Source organism: Macrotis lagotis, chromosome 3 (assembly GCF_037893015.1).
Source record: "Macrotis lagotis isolate mMagLag1 chromosome 3, bilby.v1.9.chrom.fasta, whole genome shotgun sequence".
Classification (NCBI taxonomy): domain Eukaryota; kingdom Metazoa; phylum Chordata; class Mammalia; order Peramelemorphia; family Peramelidae; genus Macrotis; species Macrotis lagotis.
The window spans coordinates 267,817,701-267,833,817 of record NC_133660.1 but is presented as its reverse complement, the minus strand read 5'-3'; the positions used below and the strand labels follow the sequence as shown (position 1 = coordinate 267,833,817).

The window sequence follows — 16,117 nt, the reverse complement described above, 5'->3', positions numbered from 1 at the left end:
CAGCAAAGCTTTCCAGAAGCAAAGGTCAAATACATGTTCTAATGAGGATTGTAAAAAAGGAAAACGCTTATAAAGCCTTGGGAGGACTTATTAGACTTAAAATATGACATAAGCATAACAATCCCTTCCCTAAAGTACCCATATGGACACTCTTAAAGTGAAGGATTTTCAGAAAGTTATCAAGTTCCCATTAAAGAGGAAAGCTTGTAAATACATATTTGGTGGACTATGTGTCTGTTATCTCAAGGCCAGATTAGCTAAATTAGGGAGGATGGTAATAGGATGCTGAATTAGCCTTATCAACTCTCAAAGATTAAGTCACAGAAAGACTGAACTGCACTGGTAGAAGGAAAACCATACTGATGAAATTGTGGGTTCTTAAAATACCAAATTAAAGTAGACATACCACATGACAATTCTTAAGGAAAAACATGGTGTTACTTAACTTTAAGTCCACACACCAGTTTGAGAACAACCATCAGATACACAAAATGCACAACATCCTACACCCTGCTAAAGGTTGTGCATTATCTATCTATGCAGAGTAGCAGCCTGCTGTCAAAGCACTGACTTAGGGTTTGGAGGATCTTGGTCTACATTTCTGATTTGCTCCTCACTCAACATGTACTAACAGACAATTTCTTTAACATCTCTGAACTCTAATTTTCTCAACTGTAAAAGAGGAAGGCTAATGACACTGTATCATCTATCTCACAGATCTGCTTTAAGGAAAATGCTTTGAAAACTTTGAATTCCCCTCATATTCATTAAATTGTACAAGTACTGAAAATCCGCGTGGAGAATTTAAGAAAATGTCATTTTAAACCTCATTAAAGTTTCTAATAAAATACTTACTGACACATCTTCATCCTCACAGAGATCTAGCTGTGCATTAATAGCAGAATCTGCCAATTCTGGGAAATGCTTGAAGAATTTTGGAATAAATTGTGCTGCTAATCTTTTTTCCTTGGTGCCTCCTTTCACACCATCTAAGATCACCTGATAAGCATCTTTGTGCTGGAAAAAACAAACAAACACCAGAAAAGTAAAATTGCTGATTAGGTATCGGTCAGTATAGGACTGTATCATGATTGATGGTATTTTTACATAGGAGTAGGATTATTCTATGAATTTTTTCTCTAAATAAGCACAATCAACAAGAAGCCAAGAACTACCCCTTTTTGAAACTTCAACTGAAGTTGAAAAAAAAATAATTAACTAGGAGCAGAAACATTCTCAACTATTTAAGTGACTATTATTTCTAATTTGACTGCATAGTACAGATATATCTAATTATCTCAAGTCATGCCATGAAATGCACAAAAGTAAGAAAGGATGAGGTCTTTCTGAAATTCAGCTACTTCAAGATTGTTTGGCAGACTCACCATTACTGGGAGCAAGTTTACCCTCTTTCCTTCCAGTCCTGGTATCCCATGACCCATTTGAATTCTCTTAAGTAGCAGAAAGACTGAGCCCCAGTTGGGGCATGCTCTCTCCTTTTCAGCTAAACTGACTACTTTCTTAGGAAGTTTGAATGAGATTGACACCAACAATTCTATTCCTTCCAAAGAAAATCTAAGAGAGTCAAGTCGTACCATGTCTTCTGCTGCTGTCACATCTGTCCTGCTTCTGTAACCCCTGCCTTACTATCTATCCTTCCTGCCACTGTACCCCCTGAAGTTCTCCCATCTGCCCTGCTTCTGACTTTCCTGGTTAGTCTGTGAGCTCCTTGAGAACATGGCCTGTTACACTTGTATCCCAAGTACTTGACCCATAAAAGTTTTGGTAAATGATTTTTTACTAATCCATTTCAGAAGACTGAAGTCTATATCAAAACTAATGATCACATAATATCCTATAAAAAAAGAGCCCAAATTTCATTTTCCTCCAATTTTCCTCCTAGAAAGTTACACTTTAACTGCAGAATCTTAGCTCAGGAAGAGACTGCACAATCTAATAGTACTATACCTGAAGTGTAATTACTCAGCTCTTACTTAGACATCTCTAACGTAGGGAACCTACTATTCTACATGTTGTCCATTCTATCTTTAGATAGACCTAATTCTAACTAGCTACACTGTGGTCTTGGGCAAGTCTCTTAACTCTCCAGGATGCAGATATACACACATATATATGTATATATCTGCAAAAACAGATTATATATGTATGTGTGTGTGTGTGTATATATATATATATATATATATATATATGTATAGGCACACCATCTATAGCTTTGTCAATGTTAAACAGCAAAGGACTAAGCACAAATCTGTGGGGATTGTGCGTGGAGCATTTCCAAGCTGATCTGCAACAATTAATGATTTCACTTTGCTCTGGGTATTCAATTAGTTTCAGAGCTCATGAAATTCTACTAACAGCTAGTCCAAACTGCTCCATCTTTTCTGAGAGACCTTGTCAAATATTTCCTAAATTCAAGGCAAAGTCTCTTCACAGCTTTGCCAAAACCTCAGTCAGGAAACCACCAAAAAATGAAGATAAACTGGTATGAAGGGTTCTTGATAAAGTTTTGCTGGCTCTTTGTGACTACACCTTCCTCTCTAGATATTCAATAATTATCCCTTAGATAATATGCCCTGGAATATCAAGCTTAGAGTTTGAAGATTTTAAATCTCTTTACTGAAAATCTGGGGCCTTTGTTCTTCTCTGATCCTGTGATACTTCTACAGTCCTCTACCATCTGACAAAGATCAATGACAAAGGCTCAGCAATTTTATCTGTCAGTTTTTTCAGGAGGCTGAGATGTAGTTTATTTGGCGACTGAACTCCAGTCATTTTTATTCTGTACTTTCCAGTTCCACCATTATACTCCTTAGCAGAGAAAAAAGGAAAATAAGATACACCAGTTACAGTTTTGTCATCTTCTCATCCTACTTCCCCAAGGAGTAATTCCATCTATCTTTGAGATTCTTTTTTTAAACTTAACTGGTCTTAAAACTTTTTTTTCTTCCTCCAGCTTTTGTCAGTATCAGATCACTCTAAGTTTCCCACCCAGAAAAGGAATATGCAGAAATTTTATTTAAAACATTAAAATTTGAAACTGATAGCCCATCTGAAATCAGAGAAAACAAATATAAGGTTTAACTGTAACCTTTTAATCCAATTAAAATCTAAACTATTAATAAAATGAATTAGTATATAACAACAACCCTGAGATTTGTCTCAGATTTCTGTAGGTTATCACCAGAAGGTTAAGGGATCTATGGATTATCTCAACTGTGGGATTCAAAAAATAAGGCTAGAGAGAGTGTATCATTTTGACATCTAATAGTTTTAATCCTTTTTATAGAGTCTGAAAAGTTCTGTTACATTTGCTTTTATAAGGGTCATTTATGAGGATGAACAGAAAATAATTCAAAAGATATCACTAATACGTTTTCTATAAAAGACAGCTGTCTTCTTAGTAAGCCAGAATACAGGTCAGTCTCTTTCTCTGTATAATTCTTAGGCAGAAGTAACTGTTTCACTCAGCTTCTTGAAGGATTAATCCAACAAAATATTGTTGCTGTAGTTCCCTTTCATCTACAGATCTCAAAGATCTTTACAGGCATGACTTTTCACAATACCTCCACGAGGTGGATATTATCTCTGCTTGACAAAGCAGGAAACACACCCAAAGGGATGCTTTCTGGAAAGCTTCAAAGGGAGTCTGTGGCAAAAGGAGGGTAAACAGCAGAAATCAGCTCACAACTAGAGCATGGCACTGCTTTTTGTCTTTTCTTCTTCCAACTCCAATGGCCTCATTTCAGGCTTTCAAATACATAAAGTGCTTCTTTCACAAATTGAAAATCAGCTTTAATATTTGAGAAATTAACTATTATTTATGCTCTTTCCTCTCTCAAATCAACTGAACAAACAAGTCAAGTCTCAAAGAACATCCCTAGGGTGTTAAGAATAAATGCCTCATCCAGATCCACATTCATGCCTCTTAACCTACCACAAAAGAAAGGGCATCCCCAGACAATCCCTAGCCATTAGTCAGAATAGTGATTTCCAAAATACAACCTATTTTTAATAGTAGTAGTTCATGAACTATCAGAAGATAGGATGAATAGACTGCATTTAAGGTCCAAATTGAAGGAAGGACTGATTCCACCCAATGAATGACTTGTAATGCAACACAAGTATGTGGATAATCCAGGTATGTAATGCCAAGTATGTGGATAATTTCTTCCTTATACTGAAGGAAAAATTCACTTTGCAATTCACGCAAAAATAAGTTATTTTTAAATAAATTACTCAAAAGTTGAATGTATTAGAGTAAGCTATGAGCTTTTCTGGCACAATTAAAAAAAGATAATTACTAAAAGGTGATTAATGAATTATAATCACTGCATTTCCAAGGTCTTCCATCCTCTAAAATGAAGAAAAAAAGTAAATAGGATAAATTAGAGTTAGAATGATAATAGATATAACACAAACCCCACCATCCAATAAGATTTTTTTTCCCGAGTTAACAGAAAAACTTTAAATACCTAAATACTAAAATATGTGCATATTCTGAGTAGAAAATTTAGATTTCAAATAGATACTTTTAAGTCTGGGTGGGGGAGAAGCCTTTTCCTTTAAAAAATATGAACACAGTATAACAAACTACAGTATGATCTTGTATATAAAAAGCCTAAGAAGGAAAAAAAAATCTAACAAACTAGTCACAACTTACACAGTACTTAGTACACTCACCCTTTCTTATTTCTTTGTTTATTTACATCTCCATGGATGTACAGTTCTATTGGACTGAGCCTGAACTTGTGATTTTTATTGGTAGAGCCAACTCCTAGGTGAAGAAATTCCCTGAATCAATGCAGGTCAACACCTTAAAATCTCCAAGGATAATGAAAAGTCTAGTTATCACTTTTCAGTTATGTTCTGCCATGCTGATAGGTATTAAGATTACCACTTCATTACTATGGAAGAGAATTATTTCAAAATACACAGATACATACATACATATAAAAATGTTTTTTACAATTTATTTAAAATTTCAATGTCTCTACTGGTGACCAGACACTGTCCTAATGGATTCTATGTCAATTACTTGCAGAAAATGAAGGTTAAATTTTTATGATGGACTCTTTAATTTTGTAATCTTTTTGAGTCTAGTTTTTCTTTAAAATAAGTCTTATAATTACCTCTTTATCATATTTAAAATTAAGACTGAGAAAAGCCTCCTTTCCTTTTATGTTTCTCCAACCCACCCAATAGTCTGCTATCTTCTCTTTGTTTTTTAATTATAAAATCTTGTTTTGCTATATTCAAAAATGTCTTGGGGGCAGCTAGGTGGCACAATGGATAGAGCAACAGCCCTGGAGTCAGGAGTACCTGAGTTAAAATCCAGCCTCAGACACTTAATAATTACCTAGCTGTGTGACCTTGGGCAAGCCACTTAACCCCATTGCCTTGCAAAAACCTAAAAAAAAAGAAAAAAGCCTAGAATCATTAAAAAAAAGAGGGAGGGTTCAATAGGGAGGGAACCCATACATCTGAAGTTGCTTTTTATAATTGAGAAAGCTAACCCAGATGGGTCAATCTCAAAGGTCACTTCTTTCCCTCTTGAGGCAGGCCCTCAGTTAGCTGCCAGATCTGAAATTCCCAGAATTGACCATCCCACCTACTTTTCTGCTCTATGATTGAGTTCTCTTGAACAAAGAATCATGCATGTTTTCACAAGTGGAAAAGTTGCCTTGGGTGGGTGAATCATAAAAAGTATAAATTCTTTGGGAAGAGAACTTCCAGGGATACCCTCCTAACCTGCCTAATAGTCTTCTCCAGAGGAAGAAAGGTAAGTTAAATTTTCCAATGAAATTCCTATTATGAAAGGCCTGGGAACAAAAATGCAGAAAAGGCTGTTGCACAGGATAGATATGTTGCATGTTTGTTGTTTTTTTAAAAATTGGTCAGAAATTCAGGGGCCTAAGGAGTATGGGTGTGACTTTCAGAAAAAGAGGGAAAGCAGAAAGACAAATGGAAAAAGAGAATCTCTGTAATGGGAAAAAGAACAATCCAGTTTGCTTGGAGCAAAGATTACATCAAGAGAAATCAAGGAGGGCAATCTCAATTTATATTTGAGGAAAATAAAGCCCAAAGAGGTTACTAGCACCTTGCCCAAGGTCATACAGGTGACCTTGGCTGTAGTATGTTCAACGATGCTTCATGCTGAGTCTGGGCTGCCTGAAAGACCCTCCTGAAAAGGTGCCCTGAACCCTCTGGAAAGGTGAAGTTAAGGGCTGAATCTACAGATGAGAATTATCTGGGGAGATGGAGAAGAACAGGCCATTAAAGAAAAGAGCATATCAAAAGGACATAAGACCTATGGGCCAAATGCTAGAAAACATACTTTTTAGGGGTCAAAAGGAGTGAAATGAACTGAAATGAAAACTAAAAAGTTGTTAGAAAGAGGCAATACCTTGAAGCTATGGGAGAAAACAGTAAGGAAAAGTCATTCATGTCAAAGTAGATGAGAAATAGACAAAGACCATTCTACTTGTCAATAAAAAAGTCATAACTTTTGAGGAATATTCTCAATAATGATGAGGATTGAAGAGTTTGTAAAAGTCTAAAAATAGAATGGGAGTCAGGCAATGATAATTAGAAGAGTAATTTTTCAGTAAGTTTGTTGGTAAAGAGAGAATGGATAAATAGGAGGAAGTGAATGTTGTTAATTCTGTAGGCAGATGAGGAAGAATGGAAAAGAGGAGGATAAACTGAAGATACTCAAAGAAGGATGACAGCTGAAATGAGGTCCTAGAGGAAAGACAAAATCAAAAAACAGCTTTCTTTTTAAGAAAAAATGAACATAGAACTCATTTCTAAAATATAGAGAATGGAGTCAAATTTATAATTCAAGTAATTGATGAAGAAATTAACATTATCTAATAGTTATTTGAAAAAATGCTCCAAATCATTATTGATTAGAGAAATGTGAATTAAAACACCTTACAATTGTCAGGTGACAGAAAAGGAAAAAAATCAATGTTGGAGAGGATGTAGGAAAACTGGGAAACTTAGGCACTGATAGTGAAATTGTGAATTAATCCAACCATTCTGGAAAGCAAGTTGGAACTATGCCCAAAGGGCTATAAGCGCATACTCTTTGATTTAGCAATACTTTGACTAGGTCTGTATCCCAAAGAGACCATAAGAAAGGATACATGAACAAAATTATTTATAGCAACTCTTTTTGTAATGTCAAAGAATTGGAAATTGAGGGGATGCCCATCAATTAAAGGAACGGCCAAACAAGCTATGGTATATGAATGGAGCACTACTGTTTTGTAAGAAATTATGAATGGCTGGACCCTAGAAAAGTCTGGAAAGACTTGCATGAACTGATGCTGAGTGAGGTGACAAAACATAACACATTACTGGCAAAAATGTGAGATGGATCAACTAGCATGGAAGCAGTCCCTCTCAGTCATCAAAGACAATCCTGAAACCTGCCATGAAAAATGACATCCACCTCCAGAAAAAAAAAAAAGCAACACATTATGGAGTTGAATGCAGAACAAAGCCGTTCACTTTTAAAAATGTGTTTTGTTCTTTTTTGTTTCTTATGGTTTCCCCCCACCTAGTTCTAATTCCTCTCAGAACAGGACTAATATGGAACTATGAGAAACATGAATATACATGTTTGATGCCATAGAGAGGGGAAGATGGAAGAAAAATGTGGAACTCATAAAGTTGCAAATAGATGAATGTCAAAACCTACCTTTGCATGTAATTGGAAAAAAATGAAATAATTGAAAATTTTTTTTAAAAAGAAAAAAAACGAAAAGGATGACCAGCATTTCCTCCATTAAGCTGGTTCTACCCCATTCCTCCTTTGGTCAAAAAACTTCCCACAATTTTTGGGTTAATTAACTGAAACTCCAAGAACATTTCTTATTATTCCTTATTACTCACTGAGAAACAATAGGAGAAAAGTCTATCTCTTGCTAAATCTCAATATCATGATCTAATAATTACTTTTTTCCAAAAAAAAAAAACAAACCTCTGCCACTTAAACTTAGGAAAATCACTTCAATTTGTCAAGATCTTTCAATAGCCTGAAATTCTTACTTCATATTTGGGGGCACAGAACACACGTTTAAGACTGAACAACGAAGTTCTGGAAACTATATTAAATACGATGTAAAATGAGGTGAAATTTTGCAGGTGAAGATGCTGCAGGAATAGTCCTCAATAATAAAATTCACAATCAATCAACCCTGAGTTAGTTTCTTTCTTCCTCGGGCACTTTTGGCTCTCCTTCCCCTGGGTGGTCTGAATTCAAGGAAAAAAAACTGTTTTTCACCTGAAGCAAAACAATCCGGAAGGTGAAGCCACGCCCACGCACGAGGCATTTCGTCACCTTTCCAGAAACCCGAAGCAGGGCCGAGTCCCCTTAGCCCACAGGAGTGCCCGGGCCGGGGAGGCCACCGAGGCCCGCCCAGCCCCGGGCCACGGCCCTCGCCCCTCGCCCCTCGCCCCCGGGCGGGTTCTCTCTCGGTCAAGGTCAGGAACGTGGCGCCCCAAGTGCAGCCGATGCCCCGTACGTGGGGGGGCGCCGCCGGCCCCGGGGCTCGGTCCGGGGCGGCCTCCGCGCTGCGCGGCCGGGCCCCCGAGCCCGGCCCGGGCCCCCTGAGGTCACAACCGGCCCCGCCGCCCCGGGGGCCGGGGCCGGGGCCGGGCTCCCCGCTGCTGCCGGAGACGTTCCCCGGGGCGCTCGGGGTCCCAGACGCCCCGGCCGCGGCCCGCCGGGGAGGAGGCCCGGGCCCGGCCCGAGGCCCGCGGGGTAACCGCCTCCCCCGGGGCCGGACGCGCGCCGGGCCCGGGCCGCACAGGCCGCTCACCTGGCCCACTTGCTCCGTGGCGTCGGCCAGAATGCCGTAGTTCCGGTACAGCTCCTCCACCGTCGGCATGATGGCGGGCCGCGCCGGCCTCGGGCGCTGTGCCGGGCTCCGCTCCGCTCCCGCCGCCGCCGCCGCCGCTCCCGCCGCCGCGCAGACCTCCCGGCGTGCCCCGCCCCGCGCTCACGCCCGACGCGCCGACGCGCCGACGTGCCCGACGCCGGGCGTCCCGCCAGCGGCCGCCTCTCCCAGCGCCCGGGCCTCGGCGCGCCCCCTAGCGGCCGGAGGAACGCCGGCGCCGCCTCTCAGCCACGTGTCCCTGCCCTGGCTCCGTAACCGTGGCCCGGCTCCAAGCCGGCCTGGCCGCGGCCCCAGGCCGGGGCTCCTGGGCCAGCCCGGCGGTCCAGGCAGCCACGCAGAACCCGGGCGCCAGCCCGCCTGTGTCCCGTTTGCAGATCTGGGGGTGCTCTCCCGTCCAGGGCACACATCCTTCCCGCTCCCCTGCGTTGGGCAACCTTCCGAGAAAGGCTCCGGACCGAGGGAAGGACCGCAGAGACAGGGCTGGGAGCCGGAATCCCAGGGTCTAGAAGTCGGGGTTCGTCTTGTAGGAGGATAAAGAACCCCTTGCTCCTGCCTTGCCTTTTCCCCTGTTTTACACATAGCAGGAACTTCATGAATGTTGAGTCAACAGTCAATCAATCAATCAATGAACATTTGCAGCTACTCTGCACCAAGGCTATGGGGTGAGGACCAGCACCCTCATCCACCTTCGGGGTCCACCATCCCCTAGCTCCCGCCTTTGGCTCCGAGAAGCTGTTGCACGTCCACTTATGGAGGTTAAGCCAGGTCGAGGGGAGCTGTCAAACTTGTAGAGGAGCTAGGGAGATGTCTTCCCCAAATAGACACAGATTTCCTCCGGTGGAATGAGTGGATGAGAGCAATTTCTTCCAGCGGTCGTGAAGGCAGCTGAAGTAGATGCTGTTGTAGGGCTTGGTCAGGGACGGAACCCTCAAGGTTATCCACAGCATCTTGGAGCATCTCCTGCCATTTTGACTTCTGTCTTGCTACTAGTGGGTGATTCAGGAAGAAATGGCTTTGTGAAACTCTGCTTCACTTAAATCCAATTCATGGATCAGTTGAGACATCACCTATGATGTCATTGATCCTCTTTGAAAAGGAAGGATGAACAACTATCTTCCAGGCACCACGCTAAGCCTTTGGGGATATAAAGAAAAGTACAAGATAGACCTTACTCTCAAGGAACTCACAGTATAAATCAGGTACAATGCTAACAGTCAGCATAGAAGAAATAATTTACGAAGGGAATTAAGAGGGATTGGGGAAAGCTTCCCTTCCTTAAGAAAGAGGAATTTTAAATGGAACTGGAAACCAGGAAAACACCAGAGCAGGATATTGTTCTCTACTAATGAAAAGACCATTGCATACTAGTGGGCTTTGGGATTCAGCTTATCTATTTGATCTTGGAGATGATCAGGAGCCATTGTGATTTATTGAGTAAGGAGATGATGTGGTCAGATCTGTACTTTAAATAGTCCACTTTATCAGTTGACTGAAAGATGGATTGGAGTGGGGAGAGGCTTAAGGAAGCGAGACTAACCACAAAGTTACTGCAATGATTGTGGCATAATATGATGAGAACCTGTACTAGAGTGCTGGCAGTGTCAGAGGAGAGAAGGGGGATGTATATGGATATGTTAGGAAGGTGAAATTGAAAAGCCTTGGCAATAGATTTGATATGAAGATGTGGGAGAGATTTCAGACTTGAGGATGACACCTATGTTTTTCAGCTTGGCTCATTGGAAGGATGATAGTACCCTCAGAAGTAATAGAAAAGTTAGGAAGGCGGGGGAGAGAGAAGGTTAACATGATGAGTTTAAGATATCTAGGCAGTTGAAGATGGAAGACGGGAGTTTGGTACTGCTGGACAAGTAGCTCAGACTCATCTGGATGGAGATGATAACGGAATCCATGAAAGTCAATGAAATTCCCGAGTGAAACAGTATCTATAGAGAATCTCTACAACTTTGGGAGATTCCCATTGCTAGCTGTTAGTGAATGAGATCGGGATGAAGATCCAGCAAAGGAGACTGAGAAGGAGCTGTCCCATAGATAAAAAGAAGCTACCCATTTATTATCCAAATAAATGAACTATTATTAGTTAAACTAGCAAGCCACAAATATATAATAAGAGCCTGCTGTGGTTTAGGTGTGGTCAGGTGCTTTAGGTACTAAGATAGTCCTCAATCTAAGGAGACTTTTAATCATCCTTTTATCAAGGGAGATACATTAAACATAAATAAATGTATACAAAAATCAAAATCAGCTAAAATTGGGGTTGGAAGAGGTAAGTAGAAAAGATGTGTCTATGTCTCCCATGTCTATAATCAACTCCGAAGTTCTTCAAAGAGATCTTGAGAATGTTTTTGTAGCGATTCTTCTGATCTCTAAGTGGGCACTTATTTGCCTTGTATGAGCTCTCTGTAAAAATAGTCTTTTAGACAAAATACTGTTGGCATTTGAACCATGGAGCAGACCAACAGAGCTGTGCTCTCTGCAGTAGAGTTTGAATACTTTGCAATTTAGCTCAAGAAAGGACTACAGTGTCCAGTATTTTATCTTGCTGGGTAATGTTCAGAATTTCCTAAAACAATTCAAATGTAAGTAATTTAGTTTCCTGACCTGGCAATGGTGTTCTGCCCAGGCATCACAGGCAATGGGATCAGCACAACTTCTGGTGGTCCTTCAGTTTGCTACTACCTCTTTTCTCCTATACTTTCTTTAGGAACCTTTCAAACACTGAGGTAGCTCTGGCAATGCATGTATCAACCTCTCCATGGTAAATAAACTTATCTATAGTATTCAGAATTTAACTATTTGCTGTAATGATTGGTGTTACTTATGGATGGTGTGATGCTGGCTGGTAGAGAGCCTCTGTTTTCTTGATGTTTATTGTCAGGTCAAAATAGGCACAGGCAGCAGAAAACTGATCCATAGTCTTGCGTCTCAGCTTCAGAGGCTTCTTTGAGTGCTCAATCATCTGTGAATAAAAAAGTCACGTAACAACTCACCCTCTATGGTAGTCTTGGCTTGCAGCTTTTTCAAGTTAAATAAATTACCATCAGTTTTTTTTTTTACATCTTCATTGAAGGAGATTGGCAATGTCAATGAAACATCATGCTAAAAAGCATGGGAGCAGCACACAGTCCTGTTTTGCTCCATTGGTAACCAGGAAAGTACAAGAGCATCGTTTATTTATCCAGAACCAGTAAAAGTATGCTATTGTGAGCTGATGAATTTCTTTGGACAACTAAATTTTCCATGCTTTTTCAAATCTGACACTATCAAAGAACTTGGACAGATCAGTGGATAATGTGTACAGTCCTCTGTTCTGCTTTTGGCATTTCTGCTGGAATAAACACTGTATCAGTCATTCCTTGGTCTTTTGTTGAAGCCACGTTGGTTCTTGGGTAGATGGCAGGAGGATGGGAATTTGAGTCCTACCTCAAACACTTGATACTTAGTAGCTGTGTGACCTTGGGCAAGTCACTTAACCCTGATTGCCTCTCTTTCAGGGCCAACTCTAGTCGTCCTGATTCATATCTGGCCATCGGATACAGATGACTCTGAAGGAGAAAGTGAGAGTGGTGACTTAGCACATTATCCCCTTCACTCAAATCCAATTTATGTGCTCATCATAGCATCACCTCCTTGTTGCCATGGTCTTCTTTGAGAATGAAGGACAAAGTCATCATCAGCTTCCAGGTGAAGGAACAGCCTTTTAAGGAGGAGTCTGGCAAGAATCTTAATGGCAGTGACTAAGAGACACACCCTCCTGTTATAGTCACATAACAACCTATTTTCCTTTCTTTTATAGAGATGGACATCTTGGGCATCTTGGAACGCCTGGGGGATAACCTCTCACCATATAACTTGGAAAACTTCAATCAGTTTTTATATGATCAATGGATCCCTTGCCTAATAAATTTCATCTGGAATAGAGTCAACATTAGGTGCTTTGCCACATGAGAGGAGCCTAATACCATTCAAGACCTCTTCTTTGATAGAAGTTTGGCTAAAGAGGGATTGACTTCAACCTGAAGTTGATCAATGCAGGTGGCACATTGGATAGAATGCAGGGACTGGAAACAGGAAGACCTGAGTTCAAATATGGCCTCAGACACTTACTAGCTGTGTAACCCTGGATAAATGACTTAATCCTGTTTACTTTAGTCTTCATCTGTAAAATGAGCCAGAGAAGGAAATTGCAGGATCTTTGCCACAAAAAGTCCAAATACAGTCACTAAGAGACAAGAAAATGACTGAAAACAAAAATTAAAAAAAAATAAGAAAATAGTTTCAATATTGATTGATTGATGATGGTCTGTTGAGTGCATTATAGAATATTCAGTCCATCTGTCCAGGACTATGTCCTTATCATTAATCAATATGGATCCATCAGTGCTGAGTAGTTGAGATGTACCATAGGTCTTTGCCCCATAGATAGCCTTCAGGGCCTCATAAAAGTTCTTTGGATTATTACTATCAACATAAAACTGAATTACATCTGCCTTCTTACTGAGCCAAGAATCTTCTATAAGTTCTAATTATCTCTCTAAGCTTTAAGAGCTGTTCATCTTTCAGGTCTACTGGATTTGTTGTTGTCTATAAGTGTGTGCCCATTCCATGGACTAAGGGAGAATTGAATCATCTTCACAAAAGTTTTTTTTTTACATTTGTGTGTGTATGTGTGTGTATGTTTCAATCACAGGGTAAGATCTCCTCTTGCCATGGTAAGCAGACCAGGGTTAGATTAGGTGAACCTAGATGGTGCAGTAAGTAGATTGTCTGCTCTGTAGTCAGGAGGACCTGAGTTCAAATGTGACCTCAGATACATACTAACAATGTGACCTTGGGAAAGTTACTTAACCCTATTTTCCTTGTATCCTGGGCCATTCATCCTGATTCATATCTGACCACTGGACCAAGATGGGTCCAGAGGAAAAAGGGAGGCTGGTGACTTAGCACAGCACCCCCTCACTCAAGTCCATTTCATTTGCTTGTCATAGCATCACCTCCCTGATGTCATGATCGTTGAGAATGAAAGACAAATATCATCAGGTGAGCCAGATGATTTTTATGGTACTTTTCTCTAGCCCTTTCCTCATTTTAGCAAATGAATAGTGTGGTCCTTTAAAAAAACTACTTGGAGATCCAGAGAGCTCTTGAGTCCCACTTTTGCTTCAGACCATATGGCCTGAGCTACCTGTTTCTTACTACTGCTCCCAGTGTTCTATATATGCTGCTTTATCATCTGTCCATTGCTACAGGACTTTGAGGTAGGTAAAAATGATAAAATGGTATGGATGATATCTTTTTATTCTTGAATAAATTGAATTTATGTGAGGAAGAGTTGCAGGAAGTTCTTGGCTTTACTCTGTCTGCCAGAGTCATGGGAGCACAATGGTAAGATGAAGTTAGGACAACTATTGATGGCTCAGGATGCAGGGCAGAAAAACAGTAACCTTGATTTCTTGCCAAGCTCTAAGTTCTCCCCAGCACCTGCTTCTGCCACTTACATGGTTCACATCAGCCCAATCCACCAGGGCAAGTCTTCAAATTCTTGGAGTAGACACCCTCTAGCTCGCTGGCAGGTTTGAGACCTGTTGATTACTTTTAACCTGAATTAAGTCCATCAAGGTTGATCATCACTCCCATGTTGCTGTGGGATGTACAGTGTCTTTCTGGTTCTGCTCATCTTGTTCAGCACCAGTTCATTCAAATCCCTCCAGACTTCCCTGAATTCCCATCCCTCCTGGTTTCTAATAGAACAATAGTGTTCCATGACATACATCTACCACAGTTTGTTAAGCCATTCCCCAACTGAAGGACATTCACTTAATTAAAATGGTTTAGCAAGGTGTGGCTGCTGCTCACACTACAGCCTCTTGGAGCCACAAGGGAGTTTGGGTGGTAGGGCAACACCAAAGATGGTTGAGCCACCCTGCAAAGGGCCCAGGAAACCCTCATGCCACATGTACTAATCTTCCCTGAACATTTTTATACCCCATAAAAGTTAAATAGAGCTAGCTAAACAGACTTAGTTTTAGAATCTATAAATTTAGACCAGTTATATATTAACTATATAAACATGTATATATATATATATGTATATATATTATAGTTTAAAAACTAGGTGGAGCAGTGGATAGAGTGCTAGATCTAGAGTCAGGAAGACCTGAGCTCAAAATTGACCTTAGACATTTACTAGCTATATGACTCTGGGCAAGTCACTTCACCCTGTGTGCCTCAGTTTCCTCAACTGCAAAATGAGCTGGAAAAGGAAACAAGCAAACCCCTAAATAAGATCACAAAAAGTAGACACAACTGAACAACTATGACAAGGTTTAGAGTATACAATGGGTTGATTGAGAGGGAAGATCTATATGCCACAAGATTGGAACCAGTTGAACTCCTTCTACAAATCTTGCAAGTTAAATGCTTTTGAGAAGTCTTGACTCTTATCCCCCTTTTTACCCCAAGAATGTAAAATCCCATGGGATAGGTTTTAGCTAAATAACCTCCTAACCAGGAAATAGCCTGAACCCCAAATAATAAAAACCAAAAAAAGGAAATAAAATTTTCTTAAGATACTCTTAATTGATTAAATATGGTAAGAGAGACTGAAGAGTCTAGGATGACTCTGGTAGTCCAAAACATGATGCTAGACTTAGGAAAAGGATGGATATATGAGAAAAATAATGAGTTTTGTTTCAAACATGTTGAGTTTGAAATGCTTATGGGAATTTCATGTTGTGTTTTCCATCCCAAAGCTGATGATGAGTAATTGGGGACTAGATCTGGGACTGTATATTTGGGAATCAACTGTAAAGTCTAATTGGTCCTATAGGATCAGTGAATTACCAAGGGAAAGAGAAGTACACCCATGTGAGAATACATTCAGGCTATATTCCTCTTTCGTTCTCTGTCTTTGTTTCTCTCTGTCTCTGTTTCTCTCTCCCCTCCCTCAATTTCTCTCTCTCTCTCTCCAAATCTTAACCTGTCTGTGTACTTGGTCTCCTGCTCTTACCATCTTGCCTACAAGGATTGTTCTCTCTCCTTTGGAATGGAACCCAAATGTCTACTTCACTCTAAACCCTTTAAAGTGGTGAATATGAAGTCTGCCTTAGGGAGGGAGCTAGCAAAGACCACTGGGTGGTCTTTTATTGGTGAAGAAATCACAAGGCTCTCTG

The 16,117-nt window shown here is 40.6% G+C and overlaps 1 protein-coding gene and 1 long non-coding RNA gene across 3 annotated transcripts in view; one reads left to right on the top strand and one right to left on the bottom strand.

Moving 5' to 3' along the window:
• API5 (apoptosis inhibitor 5) overlaps nucleotides 1-9,003 on the bottom strand; it is a 28,154-nt gene extending 19,151 nt beyond the window's left edge. For both annotated transcript variants that reach the window (XM_074230499.1, XM_074230500.1), the window contains exons 1-2: nucleotides 8,850-9,003; nucleotides 856-1,017 (exon numbers count right to left, since the gene is read on the bottom strand). In XM_074230499.1, coding sequence (XP_074086600.1) covers nucleotides 856-1,017; nucleotides 8,850-8,918 — 231 coding nt within the window. In that variant the 5' untranslated portion in view covers nucleotides 8,919-9,003. The remainder of the gene's footprint in view (nucleotides 1-855; nucleotides 1,018-8,849) is intronic.
• Nucleotides 9,004-9,199: 196 nt separating this feature from the next.
• LOC141516552 (uncharacterized) lies at nucleotides 9,200-13,049 on the top strand. The gene is made up of 3 exons (XR_012476738.1): nucleotides 9,200-10,126; nucleotides 12,440-12,629; nucleotides 12,742-13,049. It is a non-coding gene; the product is annotated as an uncharacterized LOC141516552 (long non-coding RNA).
• The last annotated feature ends 3,068 nt before the right edge of the window (nucleotides 13,050-16,117 follow it).